At 60.5% G+C, this 22,070-nt stretch overlaps 1 protein-coding gene across 1 annotated transcript in view; it reads left to right on the top strand.

Annotated features, from left to right (window-relative positions):
* Positions 1 to 22,070, top strand: part of LOC116659625 (tensin-3-like) — an 84,528-nt gene that overhangs the window by 15,682 nt on the left and 46,776 nt on the right. Inside the window, 8 exon segments of the mRNA XM_032467413.1 lie at positions 280 to 392; positions 731 to 771; positions 773 to 792; positions 1,666 to 1,741; positions 9,503 to 9,632; positions 20,920 to 20,993; positions 20,995 to 21,441; positions 21,443 to 22,069. Of these exon segments, the coding sequence (XP_032323304.1) occupies positions 280 to 392; positions 731 to 771; positions 773 to 792; positions 1,666 to 1,741; positions 9,503 to 9,632; positions 20,920 to 20,993; positions 20,995 to 21,441; positions 21,443 to 22,069 (1,528 nt within the window).

A 22,070-nucleotide genomic window follows, 5' to 3' on the forward strand; every position in this document is an offset into this window, starting at 1 on the left:
GTGGTGCCCGGTGCTTGGGGTGCAGAGCAGGAGGTGCCCAGGGTTCTGTGTCCAGGTCGTGGGCCACGTCAGCATGGGGGCCCGGAGGTTCTCAATGGGTGTTGGGCCTGGTTTGCGCTCCAGGGCGCGGACCAGAGCCTGGGGTGCTGGGACCCCTCCCGGCTGTGAGCAGTCACATTGAGGTCTCTCCTAGGGCTCCTCCCTCCTCCCCGGGGGGCCCCCCCAGGGTGTGGGGGTGGGAGGGACCTCGTGGGCGCTCTAAGCCACTGCCCTCCGCAGGTACGTTCAGTTTCTCAGTGGGCTCCTGTCAGGAACGGTGAAGATGAACGCGTCACCCCTGTTCCTGCATTTTGTCATCCTGCATGGGACCCCGAACTTCGACATGGGTGGAGGTGAGTGTCTCCACACCTGCTTCCCGGTGCCGGCCCTGCCTCCCGTTCCCTCCTGAGACGTCCACGCCGGGGGCTGGTCCTCAGTCCCCCTGGCCCCTGACCACACAAAGCTGCCAGGGTGCGGCAGGGCCGACCTGCCTATCAGGGGCACGGGTGGCCAGTGAGGGGAGCGGGACCTGCCCCGGGAGCGCGGTGTCCCTCGCTGTGGGTGACTCCAGCACTGCTGCCCCAGGCCCCGAGGGCAGGCCCTGGCTCCCCTCTGTCCACGCATCCGTCCGTCAGACTGCGGTTCGCCTGTTGGCTTCGCATCTTTACAGAGCACTCTGTGTGTCTTTCAGCCTGCCGGCCCTTTCTGAAGCTCTACCAGGCCATGCAGCCTGGTGTACACGTCAGGGATCTAGTGAGTGGGTTGCCTGCGTGGGGGCACTGAAGAGCGAGGGAGGGGCCTGGCCAGGAGTGGGGGGTGGGGGTGGGGTGGGGGCGGGGGTCCCACTGCAGAGCTGGGGAGGGGCCTGGCCAGGGTGGGGCGGGGTAGGGGTCCCACTGCAGGGCGGGGGCGGGGGCTGTGGCAGAGCCCAGATGGACCCCCAGGAAGCCGCCCGGGAAGCCGAGGTGGGGGACCCCCGCCATACCTCTGGCAGGCGTCTTGCTACTGTCACAGTGGTTGGCTCCATCCAGGGGCCAGGACGCTGGGACCGGAGTGGGGCTGAGGGGCCCCATGCTGCATGGAAGGAATCGGATACGGCTCTCATTTGGGGGCCGACCACAATTTGCCTCTCTCTCCTTTTTGCGTTTAGACAAAGGGCAGGCACACATTTCCAGAATGTGTATGAGTTTCTAGATCTTTTTGATTGGGTTTGTTTCTGTTTGGATGAGCATTTTATGCACATTGATGGAAAATGAACAAAGGTGAAAAAAAGGCTTCTCATTGCTCGGAAGGAGCTGTTACCACATGTCTGGACTCCTGTTGGACCCGGGCGTTGGTGACACACGGGTGGTCACACTCTTAGCTTATTACAGAAGCGGGGCCGTGAACACCCCTGGGTTCCACGCTGCCTGGGGTCTCTGGTGTTGCCCCCAGGACCTTGCCGGCCCCATGGCTTTTTCGCACCTTTTGGACCCATTTCCTGCAGGGGAGAGTCTAAGGATTTGGGTTCCTGGGCGGAGCAGGGTACCTTGTGTGATGTCCATCATGGGGCTGCTGTTCTCAGAATGCATTCTTCCCACTAAATCACGAACCCTGTGACAACGAACCTTTTTGTTTGTTCTGAAGCAACGTTGGCCCAGAAAACCAAGGCAGGGTCTGCATCTCCGTGGAGCCGGCCCAGCTCCTGAAGGGGGACGTCATGGTGAGTGGTCCCCTGCCCCGCTCTCCCACATCACACCCCAAAGGCCCCTGCCATCCCCCCACCCAGAGAAAACCCACAGGAAGGGTGAGAAGCAAGCCTTTCTCTTTAGGCAGTTGGTTGATTTTTTGAGTAAAGCTGTGCAGGTTTTTGTTTGCTTTTTTTTAAATTGAATATAGTTGATTCAGTGTTAGTTTCTGGTGTACAGCATAGCGATTCAGTTACACATACTTGTTCCTTTTCAGATTCTTTTTCATTATAATTTATTACAAGAAATTAAATATAGTTCCCTGTGCTGTACAGTAGGACCTTGTTGTTAATCTGTTTTATATCCAGTAATTTGTACTTGCAAATTCCAAGCTCCTAGTGTATCTCAACCCCCTTCCCCCTTTGGTGACCATAAGTTTGTTTTGTGTCTGTGAGTCTGTTCCTGCTTTTGCAGTGGAATACTATTCAGCCATGAAAAAGAAATAATACCTTTTGCAGCAAGATGGATGGACCTAGAGGTTCTATACTAAGTGAAGTTGGTCAGACAGAGAAAGACAGATACCCTATGATACACTTATATGTGGACTCTAAATAAAATGAGGCAAATGACCTTCTTTACAGAGTGAGTACAGCCTTTTTAACAAAGGGAGTAAACAAGGCTACTTGCAATTTGCACCCTTGAAGTTCAAGTCCTAACCCAGCCACTGCTCTTTCCGGGTTCCCACTTCTCGACTGTAATGCCCGTCTTTACGTGACCCAGGCCTCCCAGGTGTAGATGCAGATGGAAAGTGTTCATTCATCATTAGTAGTCTGCCCCCTGGCTCTGGGCCCCGGCTCTAGTCCTCCAGCCAGAAGGAGGCCAGAAGACCCAGAGAGGCCGAGAGAGAACGGCGAGGCTGCTGTTGTGATGGGCACCCAGCCGCTGGCTCCAGGCCTCGCCTCCAGCCCATGGCCTGGGGGAGAGCCTGCTGCCAGCATCTCCAGGCTGGGGGCTCGCTGGGGTCTATGGTGGGTCTGTGGACCCACAAAGGGCCCAAGTCCCTTTGTGATGGCCCTGAGGGAGGTGGCCAAAAGCCCGGGACGTGGCGGGTGACTCCCACACCAGGTCGTGGGGTCCTCTCCCAGAAGGAGCGCCTGACTGTGGGCTGGAGGCTGCAGGTCCTCCCCCTGCCTGGGCCAAGGGCCCGTTGTCAGCCAAGGGCCTGTTGGGGGCCTCACCGGCCCTGCCTCCGTCCCTCCCTTTCCCCTTCCTTCCTTCCCATTAATTCATTTGTCCAGCAGCCCTTTCTGAATGTTGGTAGCTTTCTGAGTGTCTGCGTGGGGCCCTGGCACTGGGGGGGGTGGGGGGACATCTTTGTCCTGGAGGAGCCTGGGGAGTGGTCATCTCCAGGAGGGGATCCGGAGAGCCCCGCAGAGATGGTCCTGCCAGACAAGGCTGGCGGGCCAGGGGCTCCAGGAGGACGTGCCCTCAGGCCGGGCGCAAGGCGCTGGGCGGGGTGTGAAAGGCGCAGCGCCGACCCTGAGGGTGCCACTGTGGGGGTTAGCTGTCCTGCGAGACTGAAGCTGGGTGGTTCAGGGCTTTTGCAGCTTGCTTCTGGGAAGCGTGGTGTTACCGAAGCTCTTTCCCGTGTCCTGACGATGCACTGAGCTACACCCGAGGGTCCCCGCCGCAGGACTGAGTTGGAGGCGCGGTGGTCAGGGGAGAAAGCCCTTGGTCTCCGACTGAAGGCACGCTCCAGCCACAGCGGATTTGGCCAGGACAGGCCTCGGCCCATGCCTGGGCTTCCGCCAGGTTTGCGGCTTAAAGGGACTGGGTGGCCTTGGATGGGTCACTGTCCAGACCCGAGCCCCCCTGCTGCATGGGAACCACATGGGGGTTCGTGAGGACGCGATGGGTCAGCGTAGCTGGCGGGGTGAAGGCCACTCGATGTGACCTTGGGCCTGCTGCGGCTTGGCCTGGGGGCCTCCACCTCGGGAGACCCCCGACCCCAGGAGGCCCCAACCCACCGGTCTTACCGCTGCCCAGCCCTGTGGTGAGCTGACGGGGCGCTCCGCCCGGGGCCCCGTCCACACCTGACAGTCCAGAGCCCACCCCCGGCTGGAGTCCCTGGGCAGGCCCACAGCCCACAAGCACTGTGGGCCACTGTCTTCCCCAGGGGACCAGCCGTGGTGCTGCTTTAGGGACACGTGTCCAGGCCCGTCTGCATCACAGCACAAGTCGAGGTGCAGGCACCCCGGCAGCTCGAGGGCTTGGGAGCCTCCTGGGGGAATGTTTCCAACATAAAGACATCTCCGTGGTTTTCTGTTCCTGGGAGAGATGCCGGCAGGCAGATAGGGTCTCCCAGACCCTTCCCAGCACACAGCCCCTCCGTAGGCCAGCCCCTCCCACACCTCTGTGCTCTCCCAATGCAGAGAATTTTGGGAGTGCATTATGACTTGCTTTGTACTTCCTGTGTTTACTGTTCACTTTTGCACACTCTGCACTTATTTTTGCAGCATTATCAGATGGGAGGAGGAGGATGTGAGTTACAGCTGGAAAGGCGTACTTTTCCATCACACAGGGTGGGTTCCCCTTGTGCCGTTTGTAGAAAGGAGGTTTGGTTTACTGATCGAGGAGGCCTCCAGGTAGCTGTGACCTCCCATGTTGGTGTTCCCCGCGCTCCCAGGACAAAGTCCCGCTGCCTGGGGGCTCAGACAACCCGTGATCATCCTCTCCCCATCCTGGAGGCCGGAGCCCAAGAGCAAGGTGTCGGCAGGGCTGGTGTCTCCTGCAGACACTGTCTCCTCCCTGAGTCCTCACGGGGTCTCCCTCTGCGTGTCTGTGTCATCTCTGCTTACAAGGACACCAGTCCCATGGGGTTGCCCCACCTCAATACGACCTCATTTTATGTTAATCACCTTTAGGACTTCAGTGTATGAATTTGGGGGGGACAGAATTCAGTTCCTAATACTTGTGTCCATCAAGTAAACCTGCCCTAGTGAGATCAGCAGTGAAATCGGGCTCATTGTTCCCCCCTCCCCCCGCCCCGGGCTGTGACCTGACCGCTCGTTCATTCTTAGAGGACGAGAGGGTGAGTCACACGCAGCCCCCACTCCCGCGAGTTTAGATTCCAGCTGTAGAGTGGGACGAGCCGGCGGATCCTCGTGCGTGCTCACCTGTGCACAGAGACACACGGGAGGCTCGCGCCGGGACAGTCACGGCGGGAGTGGTGATCCCAGCCTGGGGAGGAAGAGGCACTCGGGGACAGGCCCCGGGTGTCAGCGCAGCCACACTCAGAGCGCAGTACATTGGCTCCTTGCTCGAAACCCCAGGGCTGTTGGCTCCACCTGAAGACAGCCCGAGAAACCGCACGGGAAGGGCAGGTGCCCGGAATGTCCCTCGCAGTGGCAGAGCGTCCTGGGGGCGGCCTGAGCTGCCCTCCTGCACGTCTCCTCCCAGCCTCTCCCAGCTCGGGTGAACTTTGGTTTGCCTGGTCCTGCATTCTGGCCAGTTAGCGCCTGGCGTCCTCCTCTGTGGACCCAGCAGACGGCCCTCGAGTGGAGGAAGCTGCGTCGGGGGAGGGGACGCTTCAGGGCCTTTTCTGTGTAAAGGTTCAAATACACAGGCGTTTTCATCTCTCAGCGAGAACCTGGCAGAGGCCGGGACTTGGACGGACACCTAGCTGCAGGGAATGAGTGTCTGAGTTCCCACCACAGGGGCTGAGGGCTCGGCCAGGCTGTCTGTCTGGTGTGTGCTGGGCTCTGGACGGCAGGAGGGGCTCCCCGGGCCGGCTGGCGGCCCCGGCCACCGTTCTGAGACGACATTGTCCTCGGATTTTTCCCTCCTGGAGTTTGGTGAATGCATCCTTGTCACAGGTGCCGTCTCCTCCCCGCATCCTCACGGGGTCTGTGGGCTCATCTCCTCTGCTTACAGGGCCGCCCACTTCCCGCCCCTGGGATTCTGTGTCAAGACCGGTTAACACGGGTCTCAGGGGTCGAGTTCCGAGAGGTAAGGCCGCGTCCGCTCTGGTGGGTTGGGAACACTGTGTGGGAAGGTGGAGGGCTCCGTCCTTCCTCCCTTCCCCTGGGGGGCTGGCGGGAGGGCTGTCCCTCCCTCCCTCTGCACACCCCCACCCCACCTCCCCGTCTTTGCACTGTGCTCGCCCGAGGGCCAGATTTTCGAGGCCACCCCCTCGGGTGCTCAGCAGACTCGCTGCCATTGGGGTCTGCCGGCGTGTCGGTATGTAACCTCGCTGAGGAATCCGCGTGGGCGCGGCCGCCGGGAGCCTGGCCGAGGTCCAGGCCCTGAGGGCTGGTAAACAATTTCTCAGACACGTGCCTTGTCTTGCTGTCTCTGCTGGTGCCCCGTGGCCGCTGAATCCCACCGCCGTGGTGGCAGCCCCGACCTGGCCCCAGCAACCAGCCTGTGTAGCTCCTGCTTCCTACTCAGGGCACTTGGGTGACGTCCGGGCGGAGGACGCGCCCGGGGTCCCCGGACTTGCTCCTGCGGGGGCTGTTGTCGGAGGCGGTCGTGTGTCTGTCTGTGTATTGCCCTGCGAGTATGTGCTGTCAGGCGTCTTTCTCCCCCGTTGGGCCGCGGGGCCCTACCACCCTCTGACATCACTGTGACCTCCATCTGAGTGAAAGCACGCTGGCCCTGGCTAACGCAGGCACTCTGACACACCAGGGCAGCCGACAGGCTTGTGAAACCTTAGGGTGTGTGGCTGTGGCTGTGTCTTTGAGGACACACGTTCCTTGGGGCCGTCTAGACGGCCACCAGCAAAGTGGGTGGAAACAGGTGACCCTCTTCCTGGAGGGGGCACATGGCAGCTTTGATGACTGAGGGAGGATGGAACTGAAGAGGGGCCTCCACTGACCAGGCTGGGACCCCAGAGGGCCGACCTCTGACCCTGAGGCAGGTGCTCCGGGGAACGCGTCCTCTGGTTTGGAATTTCTAGAACGCATCAACCCTTGGCCTTCAGATTTTAGAATATTTGCATTTGAAATGACAATTCCAAGAGCTGGGTCTCAGTTTTGCACGTGGGGAAAATACCCCTTGGTCCAAGGTGCTTTTACTCCTGTAGGTGGAAAGTGTGAAATAAAAACACACCAGTGCCACCTCAGGATTAAGCAGGTCTGGTAGTATATCAGTCATTTAAATTTTTTTTTAATTTTTTAAATTAAAAAAATTAAAATGTGTCAGTCTTTAGGCTCCAGATTGTTGGAGAATGTTTCTCTCAGGGCCATTGGTAACAAGTGCATAAAACGCAGCAGATACAGCGAATGTTTGGATTCACATACTGTGTTCCTACATGGTGCTGATTTGATCCTTGTCACAAATTCGCAAGGCCGTGATTTTAAAACAGAGAAAGTCGTGTCGCCAGAGGAAGTAAGGGTGTTCCCCGAGCCGCAGGCCCACCCCGCCCACACCGTGTGTCTCCGCTGTGGGCTTTGGAGGATGGCCTGTGACAGCCGATGGCCTTTGGTGCCCCACTCACTGTTTCAATTTTTCCCTCGTGTTTTCCCACTGTTTCACTGGTTTCCCCTCGTGCAAAGTTGAGCACTGGCTCTTGTGAGTGTCCTTTCAAATGCAGATAGTCTAAAATCTGAAGGCCAAGGATTGCCATGTCCTAGAGACTCACTGGGGAGACCTAGGTAAATAAAACTGCTAACGTAGATGGATGAGGGGTAAATTGCAGACCTTGGTGGCTCGAATCTTTATGCAACGTCACCAACACTTGATATCTTCAGCAGTTCTCCCATGGCACGTAGACAGGTGATTCTGGTCTCTTGTCACCAACACCACCGAGGTTGGCCGTCGTGGACGGTGATCAGTCCGGCTCTGCGGAGGCCCCCCGGCAGGGCTCCTGTAGGATGGGTCCATCCCCTCTCTGGTCAGAGCCGCCCAGACCCCGAATGAGGGAGACACCCGTGGTCTTCTGTGCCTTCGGGAGACAGCCGGGGTCATTCCTGAGGTGCCCAGGAGTGGGACAGGTGGGGGGTCCACCCTAAGGAGGGGGGAGGGAGGTCCATCCACCATGAAACAGTGGGAGGGCTTCGGGGGGGGCTCAGGTCTCAGGAGGGGGCTGTTCTTGGGAGGCTCCCCCTCCCTCCCCCTGAGCCCTTCTTGTCCCTGGAAAAACTAGGCATCTTCAGACACCCAAGTCTCGCTGGGCCCAGGGAGGTGCCCGGCCCCGGCTCCCCCGGGCTCCACCTGCCCATGGGCACTGGCCCGCTGCTGGCGGTCCGGGGTGCCATCTGCGGGCTGGCCTGGCCTGGGGCCGCCTGCTTAGGGGAGATCAGTGCCTGGAGGCCGTGTTTTGGGCAACTGGGCCGCACCTCAGTGTTTATAAAGACTTGAGCGCCCAGACTGGGGCATCTCTGAACCTCTCTTTCCTTTTGTCCAGCTCATCCCCTCTCTTGCCCTAACTTCCAAGGCACCACGGGGAGAGGGCAGGTGGGTCGCGTCAGCCCGTGGACACAGGCTCGTGGGGGACCACCGTCCTGTGGGGTCTCACCTGCGGCACTGGGGTGGGGGCCTCGGCCGAGCGGTCAGTGCAGGACGTGGGCCCTGGTGCAGTGAGGGGCAGGCAGCACATTCTGGAAGGAAGCTGAGAAGTCAGCCTCTGATCCAACCCTGCTGAGGGGCCGGAGGACGTGTGGCCGGCGAGCCATCTGCTGTTGGCAAGCAAGTTGAAGTTTTCACGTTTCTGCAGAATTCTTGTTGGCTGGTTCCAGATGGCTGGGCAGGGCCCTGAAGCCTCCAGGTGCCCCTTCTGCTGGGCACGTGGGGTGAAGGGAGTGCCCCCTCCATTCTGTGCATCTGAGAGCAGAATCCAGGCTGATTCTGGCCGCAGACCCCTGGGGGCCCTGGAGAGGAGCCCCTGCCCTGCTGTGGGAGGGAAGAGGGGTCCCCTCTCTGCAGCACGCCGCCCCTCTGTGGCCTTCTAGCCCTCCCCGTGGCCAGCGCTGCCCAGGTTGGGGTGGGAAGTGATGCTCAGGGCCCCTCCCCTGCCTGCCCTCCCCTGGTGGTACCAGGTGCCTAGAGGGGTGCCTCCACCCTGTGCATCAGTGCGGTCAACCCGGAGGCCTGAGCTGCACCCCGGGACCCTGGGCCGCCACAAACAGCCCAAGGTCAAATCACATCCCTGGTGCTTCTGGAGGCTGGTCTCAAATGACCACTCAGGACGCCTGGACAGCCTGGCACTGGAATTTAAGAGCCAGGCCTCTCTCCCCTCCCCTCCCCTCCACCCCGCGTCTCCGTCTCTGTGTGAATTACAACCTGCAGAGAAGCATCGAGCACATTACAGGAGGTCCTGACCAGCATCTTCTTCCCCGAGGACAGGGAGGCTTTAGGTGAAGCACGGAGAGTTCAGGTCAAACTAGGAAAAAGAGGCCACAGAATTTCATTCTGTGGATGTCTCTCAGAGTTAGAGGTGCAGTGCACCCGAGTTTGCAGGGCTGCGGGCTTCCTGCCCTGCTGGGACAGCTCGGCGTACTTCAGAGGGACCCACACCTGGGGCGGTGACGCCAGCAGCCCGACTCGGGGGCGGGGCGCTCCCTGGGCCCTCCTGCAGTGCTCTGCCTGTGCGCCCCTTGAGTGTCACCCGTGGTCTAGTGTCACCCATGGTCCAGTGTCTGTGGTCCAGTGTCATCCGTGGTCCTAGTGCTGTCTGTGATCTGGCTGTTGTCCGTTGTCCCGGTGTTGTCCATGGTCTGGTGTTATCCATGGTCAAGTCTCGTCCATGGTCCAGTGTCATCCGTGGTCCAGTGTCCACAGCGTGCCCTTGTTTCCAGGTGAAGTGCTACCACAAGAGATACCGCTTGGCCACCCGCGACGTCGTCTTCCGCCTGCAGTTCCACATGGGCACCATCCAGGGCTATGGCCTCATGTTTGGAAAGGAGGACCTGGACAATGCCTGCAAAGGTGAGGCCCCCCCACCAGGTGTGTGCAGACGTCCCCTGCCGCCACCTTGTGCCTCCCTCCCCACCTCTGTAAATTAGCCCATTGTTAAGTTATGCAGTTCCACAAAAGACTGATTGATCCAGCAAGGAAAAAACTCTTGCATAGTGAAGCTACCGGCACCTTCTCGGCCGTGGGCGCACTGCTGCGGACGTGGGGGTGGTGCTGCCCAGGCTGGCCTGTGAGGTCAGAGTCAGGCCCACCGCGAGTCCGCGCACGCAGCAGCGCCTGGGCGCGGGGGTTGTTCGCGCGTCTGGCTGTTGTGACTACAGCCGCGGGACGCTCTGTGCGCGTGTTGACCCCATGCTGTCCCCCACCGCTGCTGGTCTTCCCTCCCACGTTGTGAAGTTTCCGCCTCTTGTCACGTAGTCCTCATAAGGTTGTGCTTTCTGGGTGCCTTCTCTGTGCTTTCGGGCCCCGCACCGGGGATCGCTCGCCACGTGCCGCAGGCCTCCCGTCCGCAGGGTCATGCGGGAGAACCTCCAGGTCTGCTCTGGGTTAGCTGCGGAGGCCCGGGCACAGAATCCCCCCGTGCAGCATTGGGAGGCCGGAGGCCCTTTGGAGCATGGTGCCCAGAGCCCCCCGTCGGCCGCACAGACCCCGCCGTTGCAGGGGAGCTCAGCTGTCATCGCCTGCCCGCGTGGGCTGCATGGTCGGGCCCCGCCGCTGGGACCCGGGGACAGGGCAGCGTTCCCAGCGCGAGTGCCCGGAGGCCATCTGCAGCGGCACCGCCGAGACCTGATGCCCGCTGGCACCCCTGCCACGGACTCCTGGAGGCCATCCCAGCGCTTGTGTGACGCCCCTGCTGCAGGAGGAAAGCACGCCCCGAGCCCCAGGCAGTGGGAGACGAGCCCAGGCTCCCTCTGACACAGCTGGAAGTGGAGAGAAGAGACCAGACTGCCGCGATTTCGTCCCTTCCTCGTCATGGGCACCTTAGCTGGTGTTTTCCGCACGGCTGTCAGCCTTGGGATGGAAGGGTCAGCTTTGAGGACTCCGTCTTTCAGGAGGCGGGGGACCCCACCCGCTCTGGCACCCCAGTCCTCAAACCCGATCGTTCAGAGTTCCGTTTCTAATCTCGTTTCTTTTTCTTTTTGTTTTTTGGGAGGCAGAAGTAATTAGGGGTCTTTTTTTAATGGAGGTGCTGGGGATTGAACCCAGGACCTCGTGCACGCTAAGCACACGCTCCACCGCTGAGCTAGCCCCTCCCCCCATCTCATTTCTTCCAACGTGAGCTCTTCGGAGGAAAATGAATGTGGTCAGTCCGACCCTCCTTTACTCGCAGTGGCACTGTTATTTGTGAAGTGGGCCAGTTCCCTGGAGGGGAGGCGGGCTGCTCAGTTTCCTCCACCCAACACCAGGCAGAGTGGGCCCTGCCCAAGAATTGCAGTGTGTCCCACAGCAAAAGACGCTTTCTCCACGGTGCAAATGTGCCGCATGCCGGGATGGCTGTTCCAGGGGCGGGGGGCGGGCCGTGCTGACCTGCTGGCTGTGCTCCATGTCCCTGATGGGTGCTGATGTCTGTGAAGTTCCGGCATGTTCTGGCATCAGAGGGGGCTCTGCTGTTTGCTCGGTGTGTTCTGTGCATTTAAAGACTCAGAGCACCTGGTCAGCCGCTGGCTGGAGCCCCCTCAGCTGCACAGACCACAGCCCCAGCAGGTGCTGGGGCAGGGCATGCCCTGGCTCACGTGCTGAAGAACCAAGTGAGGCTAGAACTGCGTCGGTCAAGCGATGGGCTGGCTCTGGCTCCTCCCATCAGCCTCTCAGCTCGGGGAGGGACACGCTGGAGGGAAGCCCTTGCCCCACCTCCTCCTCTGCCTCCAGGGTTCAGATTGCACTCCACCTGATTGCAGGGAGCCCCACCCTCCTGTTTACGTTGCCCTGGCTTTTTTTGGTGGAACCAAAGTCCGTCACTTAGCGGATCTTCCTCCTTCTGCCCAGACTAGAGAGGGAGGCCAGGTCCCTGGGAGGGAGGGGGACACGCCCCCGCCCCGGGGATGCTGTGTTCTGGGCTGGAAGGCTTTCCTTCGTGGAAGAGAGGGGTGAGCAGTTGTGGGCTGAACGGGCTGCCAGGCTGGTTGGAAGGAAGGTAAGCAGGGAGCCTGTGTGCATGTGTATGCATGTGTGTGTGTGTGTGCACGCGCGCACACACTTCTGCTAGGCTGTGTCCTTGAGACCAGAGGGGCAGGACGGCACCCCGGGAAGGCAGAGGGCTTCTGATGACACGCAGTGAGCTGAGGGCAGTTTTCACCTGGCAGCGGGGAGGTCAGGCGGCCTCGGGGAAGACAGTTTGCAGGTCAGGGGCGTCGGGGCTGCTTCTGCCCTTGGAGGTCAGTGATGGCCAGAAGCCTGTGGCTGCTCCGTGGCTGGCTGGCCGGCTGGCTGCTGAGTCAGCCCCGGGCACCCCCATGTCCCCGGCCGGCCATGGCTCGGTGTGTTTGCTCAGTTAGGAGTGCTGTTGACGGGAGGCCCGAGCGTGGGTGTTGGGTGGGCAGGACAGGCGCCCATGGGAGCGGCCCTGCCAGCGTTCCATTTGTGTGGGCTGTCCGGGCGTGGTCACTGGGGTGGGGACACGCCTGCCCCAGCCCTGCCGCGAACCCCAGCAGCCCTCCAGCTCGTGTCCCCAGCCAGGGTGCCAGGAATCTGTGATGCTGGTGGCGCCGCCCCCCCTTTCTGGCTGGAAAACCCCACTCTCGCCCTAGTTTTTCTAGTCTGGGTTTCTCAAGGCACTTCCAGCCTGCTTTGTTTTTAGGAAACTTTTACAAGGGAGGGAGCACTTTCCATCCGCCCCCTGGCAGGCCAGGGGTCTCAGGGTGTGAGCTGGCCAGCTCAGGAGCAGTGAGTGGTTTCTGGAACTCGGCCCTAGCAGAGGAAGGGAGTCGAGGTGTCTGGAGGTTCCTGGCCATCCAGCACCATGTTTGGCCTCTAAGTTCGAGGAGCAGGCACTTTGCATCTCTCCCAGTCTCTGCTGCTGTAACAGGACTAAAGATCGTAGGCTCAAAGGCCCTGGCGTGGCCATCACTTTAGAGGTCTCGATTTTCTTGGGAATAGAAACTGATTCAGTCCACGTGCAGGGGAGTCTGTAATTAGCACAGAGGCAGATTCCTGCTGCAAGAAAAATAAAAGCAAACCTTGTTTCCCAAGAGGTTACAAACACCACACTTGCAAACGTCCAAGTGGAAGAAATGAGAGAGAGATCTCAGTGTGAGTGACTTGGTGAGATGACGGGTCTCCCCTAAGAGGGACACCGGCCAAGCCCAGGCGTTTCCCGTGGTTGTGAGGCGAGCCCTTCGGCCCCCGAGGGAGGAGGCATCTTGGGACACTTCCAAAGCCATCTGCAGTTCCACACCTGGTCAGAGGGCGTGCAGGGCCGCTCACCCCCTGGAACAGCCTCCTCTCTGGGCCCACACCCCTTCCAGCTGCCCGGTCGGTGATACCCCGTCCACGCCTCAGAGGCCGGGACCCCTCGGTGCATGAGACTGCGGGCACTGAGATGCCTGCCTGCTTCTGGGCACCTTGCAGGGCTGGACCAGTGCCACTGGGCCTGTTCTCAGAACTGAAAGGTGGGCAGTTTGTCGCTGGTCCTGCAGCTGGTCACTGAAAGCAGCAAGCCTGGGAGAAACGGTCTCTGACCCCTAGGCTGAGGGTTCCCAGGTGCACCGAGGGGGCGAAGGCGTGGCTGACACCCTCCCCCTGAGCCCTGTGGGCCGGGGCACGGCCCCACGATCCCCCGGGTCCAACAGGGGCCAGTGAGTGTTGAAGCTGCGGACAGTGCAAAGGCCCGGGGGTCGCTCAGGGTCATCGGTCCCTGAAGAAGCAGAGACGGCCGACTATGGGGCTCAAACGGTGTCCCAGCTGGTGAGAGCTGGAGGGGGCTGTCTGGGGCCAGAGGGCCACCCTGTGCAGATGTGCAGGACAGTTGACACCTGGCAGTTTGTGTCACTAGAGACAATCAGTGACATAGAGAACTTTCCGAGAGGGTTTAAAGATTCCATTTTTTCTTTACATTTCCATGAAAAAGCAATTCCTCACCATAATCCATCCCAGCTAACGAGGCTGAGTTAAGAACAGTCATTGCCTGGACACCATGAGGCATTTTCGTTCCCGGGCTCTGGGCCAGCGGGAGCGCAGGCAGGAACCGGTCACCAGTGCAGGTGTGGGGACACGCAGGATGGGGGTCACACAGTGCCCACCCCTGCTATTCCCTTTGCCTTGGCCTCTCCAAATCGCCACGGCCACCCCAGGACAGCCCTCATCACACACCCCGTCACCAGGCAACTGCTCTGCCAGTTAGGGGAGTGAAGCACAGAGAGGTTGAGTAACTCACCCAAGGCCACACAGCTGTGAGGAGTTTTAATCGGGACTCACGCCTGGGTGGGACTCTGCCAGAAAGTCTAGAAGGGGACAGAAGATGTGCCCATAAATTACATCGAAGAGAAGGTTAAAACTATCTCTGTTCCACAAGGTGGGCACAAAGAGACCACAAAGCTGCCCCGAGGAAGAGAGGCATGCACTGTCTCAGGGAGTCCAGGAAGAGGAGGCAGGAAGGCCCTGGGAGGGAGGGGGAGGGTGGAGGGATGGTGGGGAGGGGGACACGGCAGGGTGGGCCCTTGGCACGGTGAGTTTCATTTCTGTCTTGAAGTCATCATCCTTTTTAAAGTCGAGGCATGGTTCACAAACAGCAAAGTTCACTCTGTTTACCGTGCACTTCCAGGAGTTCAGCGTCCTCTCCTGAAACCCCCGCTACAACTAAGATACAGAATGCTTCTGTCACCCACACAGTCCCCGATGCCCATCTGCCACCTCCCCTCCCTTCCCGCCTTCCCGGCACCCATCTCTGCCCACTGGTCGGAGCCCGCAGTAGAAGCCTTTGGAATGTGGGTGCTTCCACTCAGTGCTCTGGGGGCAGGTGCAGGTGGTGGTGTCATCTGTGTCCTCATCTCGCACTCTTTCCCTGGGAGGACCCTCTGCGGGGCTCATGGTGTCCGATATGGGCATGTCTTGCTGCTGCCTGGGTTTAGCCGGGTGGCCCCGGGCCATGAGTTATTTCAGGGGCGAGCGGGAGGCGGTGTTGTAGGACCAGAAGTGAGCACAGTGGTCAGCAGTCTGTGTCCAGAGAAACAGCCCGGCTGTGGTGAGTCAGGGCGGGCCGGGAGCCTTCCCGTTACCAGGCCCCCCCACCAGGCGCTGTGGGCGCGGTGTGCGGGAACCTGGGAGCAGGCCGTTCATGGTCAAGACAGAAACACGCAGCCCGCCCCGGACTCCCAGCAGGTGGACAGTCCTGCCACCATCCCCCAGCGGCCTCACCGCCCAGACCACTGTCCCTGGGCCATGCACCATCTCAGGATTTAGGGAGGAAAACACAGCGTGCTTAAGTGGTTTCTGAGGAGTGTATGTGTGAGAGAGAGAGCTGCAAAGAAAACATTCAGGCAAATTCCCTTCCAAAATTAAACTGTTAATTTCACACTGAAGTGGTTGGTCGGGTTTAGAATTCCAGCGTCTTCAAAAAGGAAAGCGTGGACGGTGGAGGGGGTGGAGGCAGGCTTGAATTCCAGGTGATCTATTCAGGAGACTTTATTCTAGGGAATACTCTGTTTTCTCCTCTGAGAAATGGGTTTGTGGGTGCCTGCTTCATGAGAGGGCTTCAGGAGTTGGGTGAGGCCATCCCGGGAGCAGAGCGATCCTAGCACATCCTTCAGCAGAGCCTGGCTCCAGGACGTTGGCCACATCGCAGGAGTGGGTGTTCCCCGCGGTCCCTCTTCCTCTGATGATGGGCGTGATTCCTGCGGCCTCACCTGGATGCACCCCTTCCTGCAGTCCTGCTCCCCTTTTCTGCCTCCGCTGACCCACCAGAGTCCAGGAAGCATCCCTGCCCCCCTCCACCTGGCCCTCCTTTCCCGGATCCCAGGCTGGTCCGCTCGCACACAGTCAGGACTCTGCTGAATATTCCGCGTCCGCCTCCTTTCCCAGCTAACTAGCAGCCGTGACCAGTGCCAGGTAAACTTTTCTGGAGAGGATTTTTCTGTTTTCCTCCATTGAAGACTTGCAGGGAGGCTGTGGTGAGCGCTTTTGAAATGAAAAGTTGCTTTTTAAGCGAACCTGTCACAAAAGTACAACATAAGCTTCTTAGACTCGATACGTAGAAGAGAGGATGGTTACAGGGAGCTTAATGAACCCCTCAGGTTTTGCATCCATTTTTTTGTGGGAAGTGGGGCCTGAGCAGCTGAACGTATTCCAGGTCAGTTCTGCACCTTTTTAGTGGCTGAGTGGCTGGTGCATGCAAGGAGGTGGAGCTGAGATGCAACCCTTCACACACCTGTGGGCTCACACCCGTGAGCACACCTATGAGCACACCTGTGGGCACACACCTGTGAGCACACACCAGTGAGCACACCCGTGATCACACCTGTGAGCACACCCCTGTGAGCACACCTGTGGGTGCACACCCGTGGGTGCACACCTGTGAGCACACCTGTGGGCACACACCTGTGAGCACAGGTGCACATTTATCAGTCTGTGTTCAGCTAGAATGGGGATTTTTTTTTTCATTTTCATTGTTTTGTTTTTCCTGTCTTCCCCATTGTCTTTGCTTAGTTTTGCCGTATTTTCTGTGTGTCTCTCTCCCTCCTGGTGAGATCGCCCCCTTTCAGCAGTCACGGGGTGAGGGGTGGGAGTCTGTCCTGCAGCCCCTCCTGGGGCAGGACCGTCCACTGGTTCTTTTCCAGACAAGAACCTCCCTGGTGGGTCGTCAGCAGAAGCGGCCAGAGCTGTCACGCTGTTTGATGGTGCACTGGGCTCTGGCTGCAGGGAAACCATTACCAGACAACACGCAGGCCTCCCCTGGAAGGGCCGGGGCTCTGGTGGTGGGGGCGGTGGGCAGGGGGGATGTGGAGGGAGGGGTCCGTCCCGAGCTGAGATGGGCAAAGGCTCCCGTCCTGTGTCTGCAGTGGAGAAGCTGGGGTCTTGGGCGTGTCACTTCCCTGACTGGGGACCTGGGTCCTCATTTGCAGAATGGGGATCAATTCAGACTACCCCACATGCCCCTGAGCTGGACACATGGTGTTCAAACAACTCGTTCAAATGTCCGAAAGGATGCCTGGGGCAGGAGTGAACAAACCCACTTTGCAGAATTCGCGTCCTGGCCCCACACCCACACCATGGCTTCCACCTCCCCCTGAGTTCTGAGCTGGAGCAGAGCTTCGCAGCCCCGAGCCTCCTTTCCCTGAGGGAAGCCCCTGGGGTGGGTGGTGGTGGCAGGGCCCCAGCTCCAGCCTTGCCAGGGACCCCAGAACAGGGTTTGAAAGTTAACCTTCTGCGTCAATTTTCCTGAGCTGGGCCACAGTATAAGGGGCACTCCGCCATCAGGTAAACCAGGGTGCCCTTAATGACTGACCAGAGTTCTGGGGGGCTTCACATGGCAGGAGTGGGGTTCCTGTCCCGTTTCACACGGAGGGCTTGGCAGTCGGCTCTGCAGTTACCCCCCCAGGACCCCCTCAGGCTCCCCGAATAAGTTGTGCTCCTGGTTGTGATTCTGGCCTCGTTGCTCTCACCCTGCAGTTCTCACGTGGGGGTCTCAGAAGACAGGACCCCAGCCTGGGTGGGCCAGCTCATGCCCTGTAGGTGTGGTTACAGGTGGGTGGGCCACGCTCAAGTTGGGGGACACGGGTGTGGGTGGGATGGGCGTGCCCCCTGCACACTGGCTGCCCGCCATGTGCCTGGGCCTGTCTGGTCCCCATCACACCCCCGGGGCTGCACAGAGTGTCCCGACGCCCCTCAGACCCTTGGCCCCTCTGCCTGCTTGGCAGGCACACTGGGCTCACACGGCACGTACATTCACAGCATCCGTTTCCTTCGACATCTTGGAACCTCGCGTTGAGGGGCTTCAGCTCCTTTCCAGTCTTGTTCGGGGCATTTGAGTACCAGCCAGGAGGGTGGGGAGTGGTGGCATCCCTGGAAATGCAGCTGGCGGGGCTGTGCCGCCCGCCGTGGGGAGAGCTTGTTCTGATGTCTGGTGGGGAGGCCCAGGGGCGGCAGGGAGAAGGGGACATGGGGGCGTTGACCTTCGGGAAGGGTGGGCTGGTTTTAGCTTCCTTTGCCCGCCGAGGCAGCTGCCCATCTTTCCATAGTGGCTCCTGGGGCTTTGCCACGTGAGAACACGCTAGAACGTTCTGCCTCTCAGTGACTCGGTGCCCCCGGGCACAGGGCTGGTCCCTAATGATGGGGACACCATGGGGAGTGAAAAGGGGACTTCGCTCCCGGAGCCCACGCTCCTGTGGGGGTGACAGTTGGACACATATGTGGGATGTCACACGTCAGGGTGTGCCACAGACCAACACCCCGTGGGCGGGAAGGAAGGTCAGGAGAGCCCATCCCGAGGAGGCTCAGGAGCATGCCAGGACCGCTCTGGAGGCAGGGCACGGCTCGGGCAAAGGCCCTGGGGCAGGCGCGCCTGCTGTGGTCTGGGAGCAGCAGGGTGGGCCAGGCGGCGGTGAGAGCAGGTGGGACATGCCAGGCCTCAGTCCACCCCGGGAGGAGCTTTTAGTAGTTACGGCTGTGGGCCCAGGACCTGGGGACATTCGTACGTGTCCTCTCATTCTTGTAACTGCACTGAAGGATACAAATAATCTTTCTCTGTCATAACAGGGAGAGTTGGGGGCTTGAACATTCATGTTGTGCCCAGGAAGGCAGAGCCAAGGCAGAACAGGACCCCCCCACCCGAGGCTGTCGGGGAAATCGGGCATCTCGTTTGTCCATCGGGAAAGTCAGTCGGACTCCTTTGGCCAAGAATGCAGGGCGGGGGCAGGTGGGTGCTGGAGGCCCTTTCCTCCTCGCACCCCCCAGTCCGACTCCCCCTCCCTGGGGGCGCAAAGCATGGACGAGGCCCCGACAGCCCCCCCGGGGCCCTGTGAGCTCCTACAGAGAGCTTTGGAAGGTTGGGCTGGCCTGTTGCGAGGGTTGCCTGATTTGGTTCACACTTTGCTGTAGATGTGACATTCACTGGGCGTTTTCTGCTGCGGGCAGTGATCTGTGTGCATGGTAGGAAGTTGGGAAGAGTCTGTGGAGGCATCTGGCTGGGTCCCGAGCTCCCGGGGATGGCAGCCTGTGCCCGCCTGGCCGTGCGGGCCAGGGAGACCCAGGTCTGGACGCTCAGCCCCCTGCTTACTCCGGGCAGCCGTCATGTTTTTATCCTGCGTTCACTCTTATTGTAAGATTTCTCTTAATGCAAATATCAAGAATGAGATTCCTCGTGGCTCCCCAGACAAGGGACTGTCCTGTTCTGTCTCCTGCAGGCGCTCCCGGGCCTGCCATCTTCGGCCTGGGGCTGCCCTGGGGCCCCAGTCAGACTGGTGACCCTGCACTTGTGGGCACCGCCCTAACTCAGATCAGAGGCATTTTCACCCAGCTCATTCTTGGCTTCTTTTTTTTCTCTTCTTAACTCATTGTGACAGTCCATTTTCATTCCAATTCAGGGAGAGGGAAGTAGACGCCCAGCCTTTGTGCTATGACATCTGTTTCTAGAAATCGCAGACTCCCACCGACCCCACCCGTCGCCCATCCAGCTGTGAGACCGGTGGTCTGTCCTCTGGCAGCCCGCCCTCCCAGGCCTGGCGCTGGTCTGACCCTCCGTTCTGGGGTTCTCAGGGAGCGGAGTGTCGTCCCCGCTCACACTCAGCAGAAGAGATGAGAGAGACCTGGCTGCGCGCTGGTTGCAATTTCCTGGCCACCCTAGCAGGTCCCTCTCCAAAGCCAGGTTAATCTGGTGTTTCCTCAGGGCTAGAAGGACACTGGTTCACGAGCTGTGACCTCTGGGCCCACGCTCAGCAGACGCAGGGTGGTGGCCCCAGGGCGGGGTGGGGTCGAGCCAGGATGTGAATGACGGCTGTCTGATCTTCAGCTCCAGCCCTCCTGCATGACCCAACAGCGACCTGAGTGATGACCTGGAAACACACATGCAGGTCCACGTGGCACCTTCACGGTGGTGGGGGTGACACCGGCAGGTGCTTGCTCCAAGTGCTCAGTCCAGCTGCTCCCCTGAGGCACGCACGTCACAAGGTGCCCGTCTATGGCCTGGTTTATGGACAGCGCTGTGTGCGCCATTTCTCTGCCCAGCTCTCCCCGCCAGGCACGGCTTTAGGCTGAGTCACTGAGATTCCACCCCAGCCGGGACCCCAGTGTCCGCTGTCCGCATCACTTCTCACCCTGCTTTCCCTGGGGTGCAGTTGAAACGGGAAGGAAGCCCGGGGTCGTGCCTGCCCTTGGCCCCGCACCCTGCAGACCCCACAGGTCTCTGTGCTCAAGTGTCACCTCAGCGCCTTCAAAAAAGCTGGGGCCACTGACGGTGCAGCACACCCAGCACACTGGGCCTCTGCAGAGTAAGTGGCTCCAGGCCCCGTGGCCGCTGGGACTCAGCGCCCCCCGGGGCCCACACGGCGTGGTTCAGGCCCTTGCTTGGAATGCAGTTTCATGGTTGGGGAAATGGGGACAGAGGAGGGTGGCGGGGAGGTGCTGATGGTAAGCCTCCTACCTGTGGGGCGCCCTCCCTCCCAGTTACCAGGGACTTCGGCAGCAGTTTGGGGCTTGGGGGGATGGCTGACTGAGCGGCGCAGTTTCCCATCAGAGGCCGGACTCTGTTTTCCCGGCCATCCCGATGCGTGGAGGTCTGTGGTTCCAGACCTGGTCCAGTGTTCTCAGGCCCTGCCCTGTGTTCATGGCACCTTCCGGGCCCAGAGATGCTGCACTTACAGGAAGGCCCGAGGCCTTCCACTGAGTTCCGTTTTAGATTTCAGCAGCTCCCGACTCAGAGGCTCTGTTTGCTAGGACTTTGGTACCCAGCGCCCAGGGAGGCGCTCAGCAGAGTTGGCAGGAGCTCCCTCTTGTCTGACACACGCCATCCATGCCTGAATCCAGGGGGTTTGTGAGCTGAGCTGAGCTCAGCATTCAGATGAGGGGTGACATTAATAGTGAGTCCTCCAGTCGGGTGACGCCGAGGGTGGAGAATCCCATAGCTCTCTAAGGGACCCCGTGCCCTTTGCATGAAAAGGTGGAGACGAGTCTGGGGCTGAGACGTGTGAGTGTGCTAACTGCTTGGCGTTCACGTCGCAGGGGTGTATGCAGAGCTTTGGGGAGTCTCCGGGCCTGACTGTTCTGGATTGTCTGCTGTGAGATTATTTACGTCTTCAGTCAGATGAGCAGACCCCTTCCAAGAGCCTGGAGCGCCTTTCATCCCTGACTCACCTCGTTTTCTCCCCACCAGTGCTGCACATGCAGGGCCCCGTCGATGGCAGCCTTTACGCCAAGGTGAGAAAGAAGAGCAGCTCGGACCCCGGCAGTCCCTGGTGGGCCCCCGGCTGTCCCCGCCACCAGCAGCCCGGACCACAGCGACCACACCCTGTCCATCAGCAGTGACTCCGGCCACTCCATGGCCTCAGGGAGGACCGACAGGACCGAGGAGCACCCAGGCCCAGGACCCAAGAGGGGCCTGAGCCCCCAGGAGAAGGCCGAGCTGGACCAGCTGCTCAGCGGCTTTGGCCTGGAGGACCCCGGAAGCCCTCTGCAGGACATGAGCGATGGCCACAGCAAGTGCGGTGGGACCCACCACATGGTGCCGGCCCAGGTGCACGTGAACGGGGACGCTGCCCCCAAGGACTGGGAGATGGACATTCTGGATGATGAGATGCCCGGCCACGACCTGTGCAGCGTGGAGAGCACGGGGACGCTGTCCTCCTCAGAGGGCCACGCGTCCGCCCACTTGGGACCCTTCGCCTGCCACCAGAGCATGCCAGAACTCGCTCCTGTCAGACGGGTTTGGCAGCAACACCGGCGAGGACCAGCACGGAGCCCCTGCCCCCGACCTGGGCCTGGGCGGGGACCCCCTGTATGAGCGCGAGTGGGCCTTCGGGGGCCGCAAGCCCAGGCCGCCGCAGCCCGTGCTCAGGAAGCCCCACGCGCCTGCCCTGATGCAGGCCTATGGGCAGAGCGGCTACTCCACGCAGACCTGGGTGCGCCAGCAGCAGATGGTGGACGCCCACCAGTATGGCTTCGCCCCCGACGGGGAGGCCAGGCTCGGCGGCCGCAGCCCGGCGCAGACCCAGCCCAGGGTCCCGGTCACCCCGACCCAGGGGGCCAGCAGTCGAGTGGCCATCCAGAGGGGCGTGGGCCCCGGGCCACATCCCACCGACACGCAGAGACCCCCTCCCGGCAGAGCGGCCTTCAAGCCCAGGGCTCCGGACGTTAGTGTCGTGAACGGCGCCGTCCCGGAGCTGAGCGCAGACCCCTCCCCGGGCTCCCCAACCCTGGACATCGACCAGTCCATCGAGCAGCTGAACAGGCTGATCTTGGAGCTGGACCCCACCTTTGAGCCCATCCCCACCCACATGAGCGTGCCGGGCAGCCCGGCCAATGGCC

This window comes from Camelus ferus, chromosome 24 (assembly GCF_009834535.1).
Source record: "Camelus ferus isolate YT-003-E chromosome 24, BCGSAC_Cfer_1.0, whole genome shotgun sequence".
Taxonomy (NCBI): domain Eukaryota; kingdom Metazoa; phylum Chordata; class Mammalia; order Artiodactyla; family Camelidae; genus Camelus; species Camelus ferus.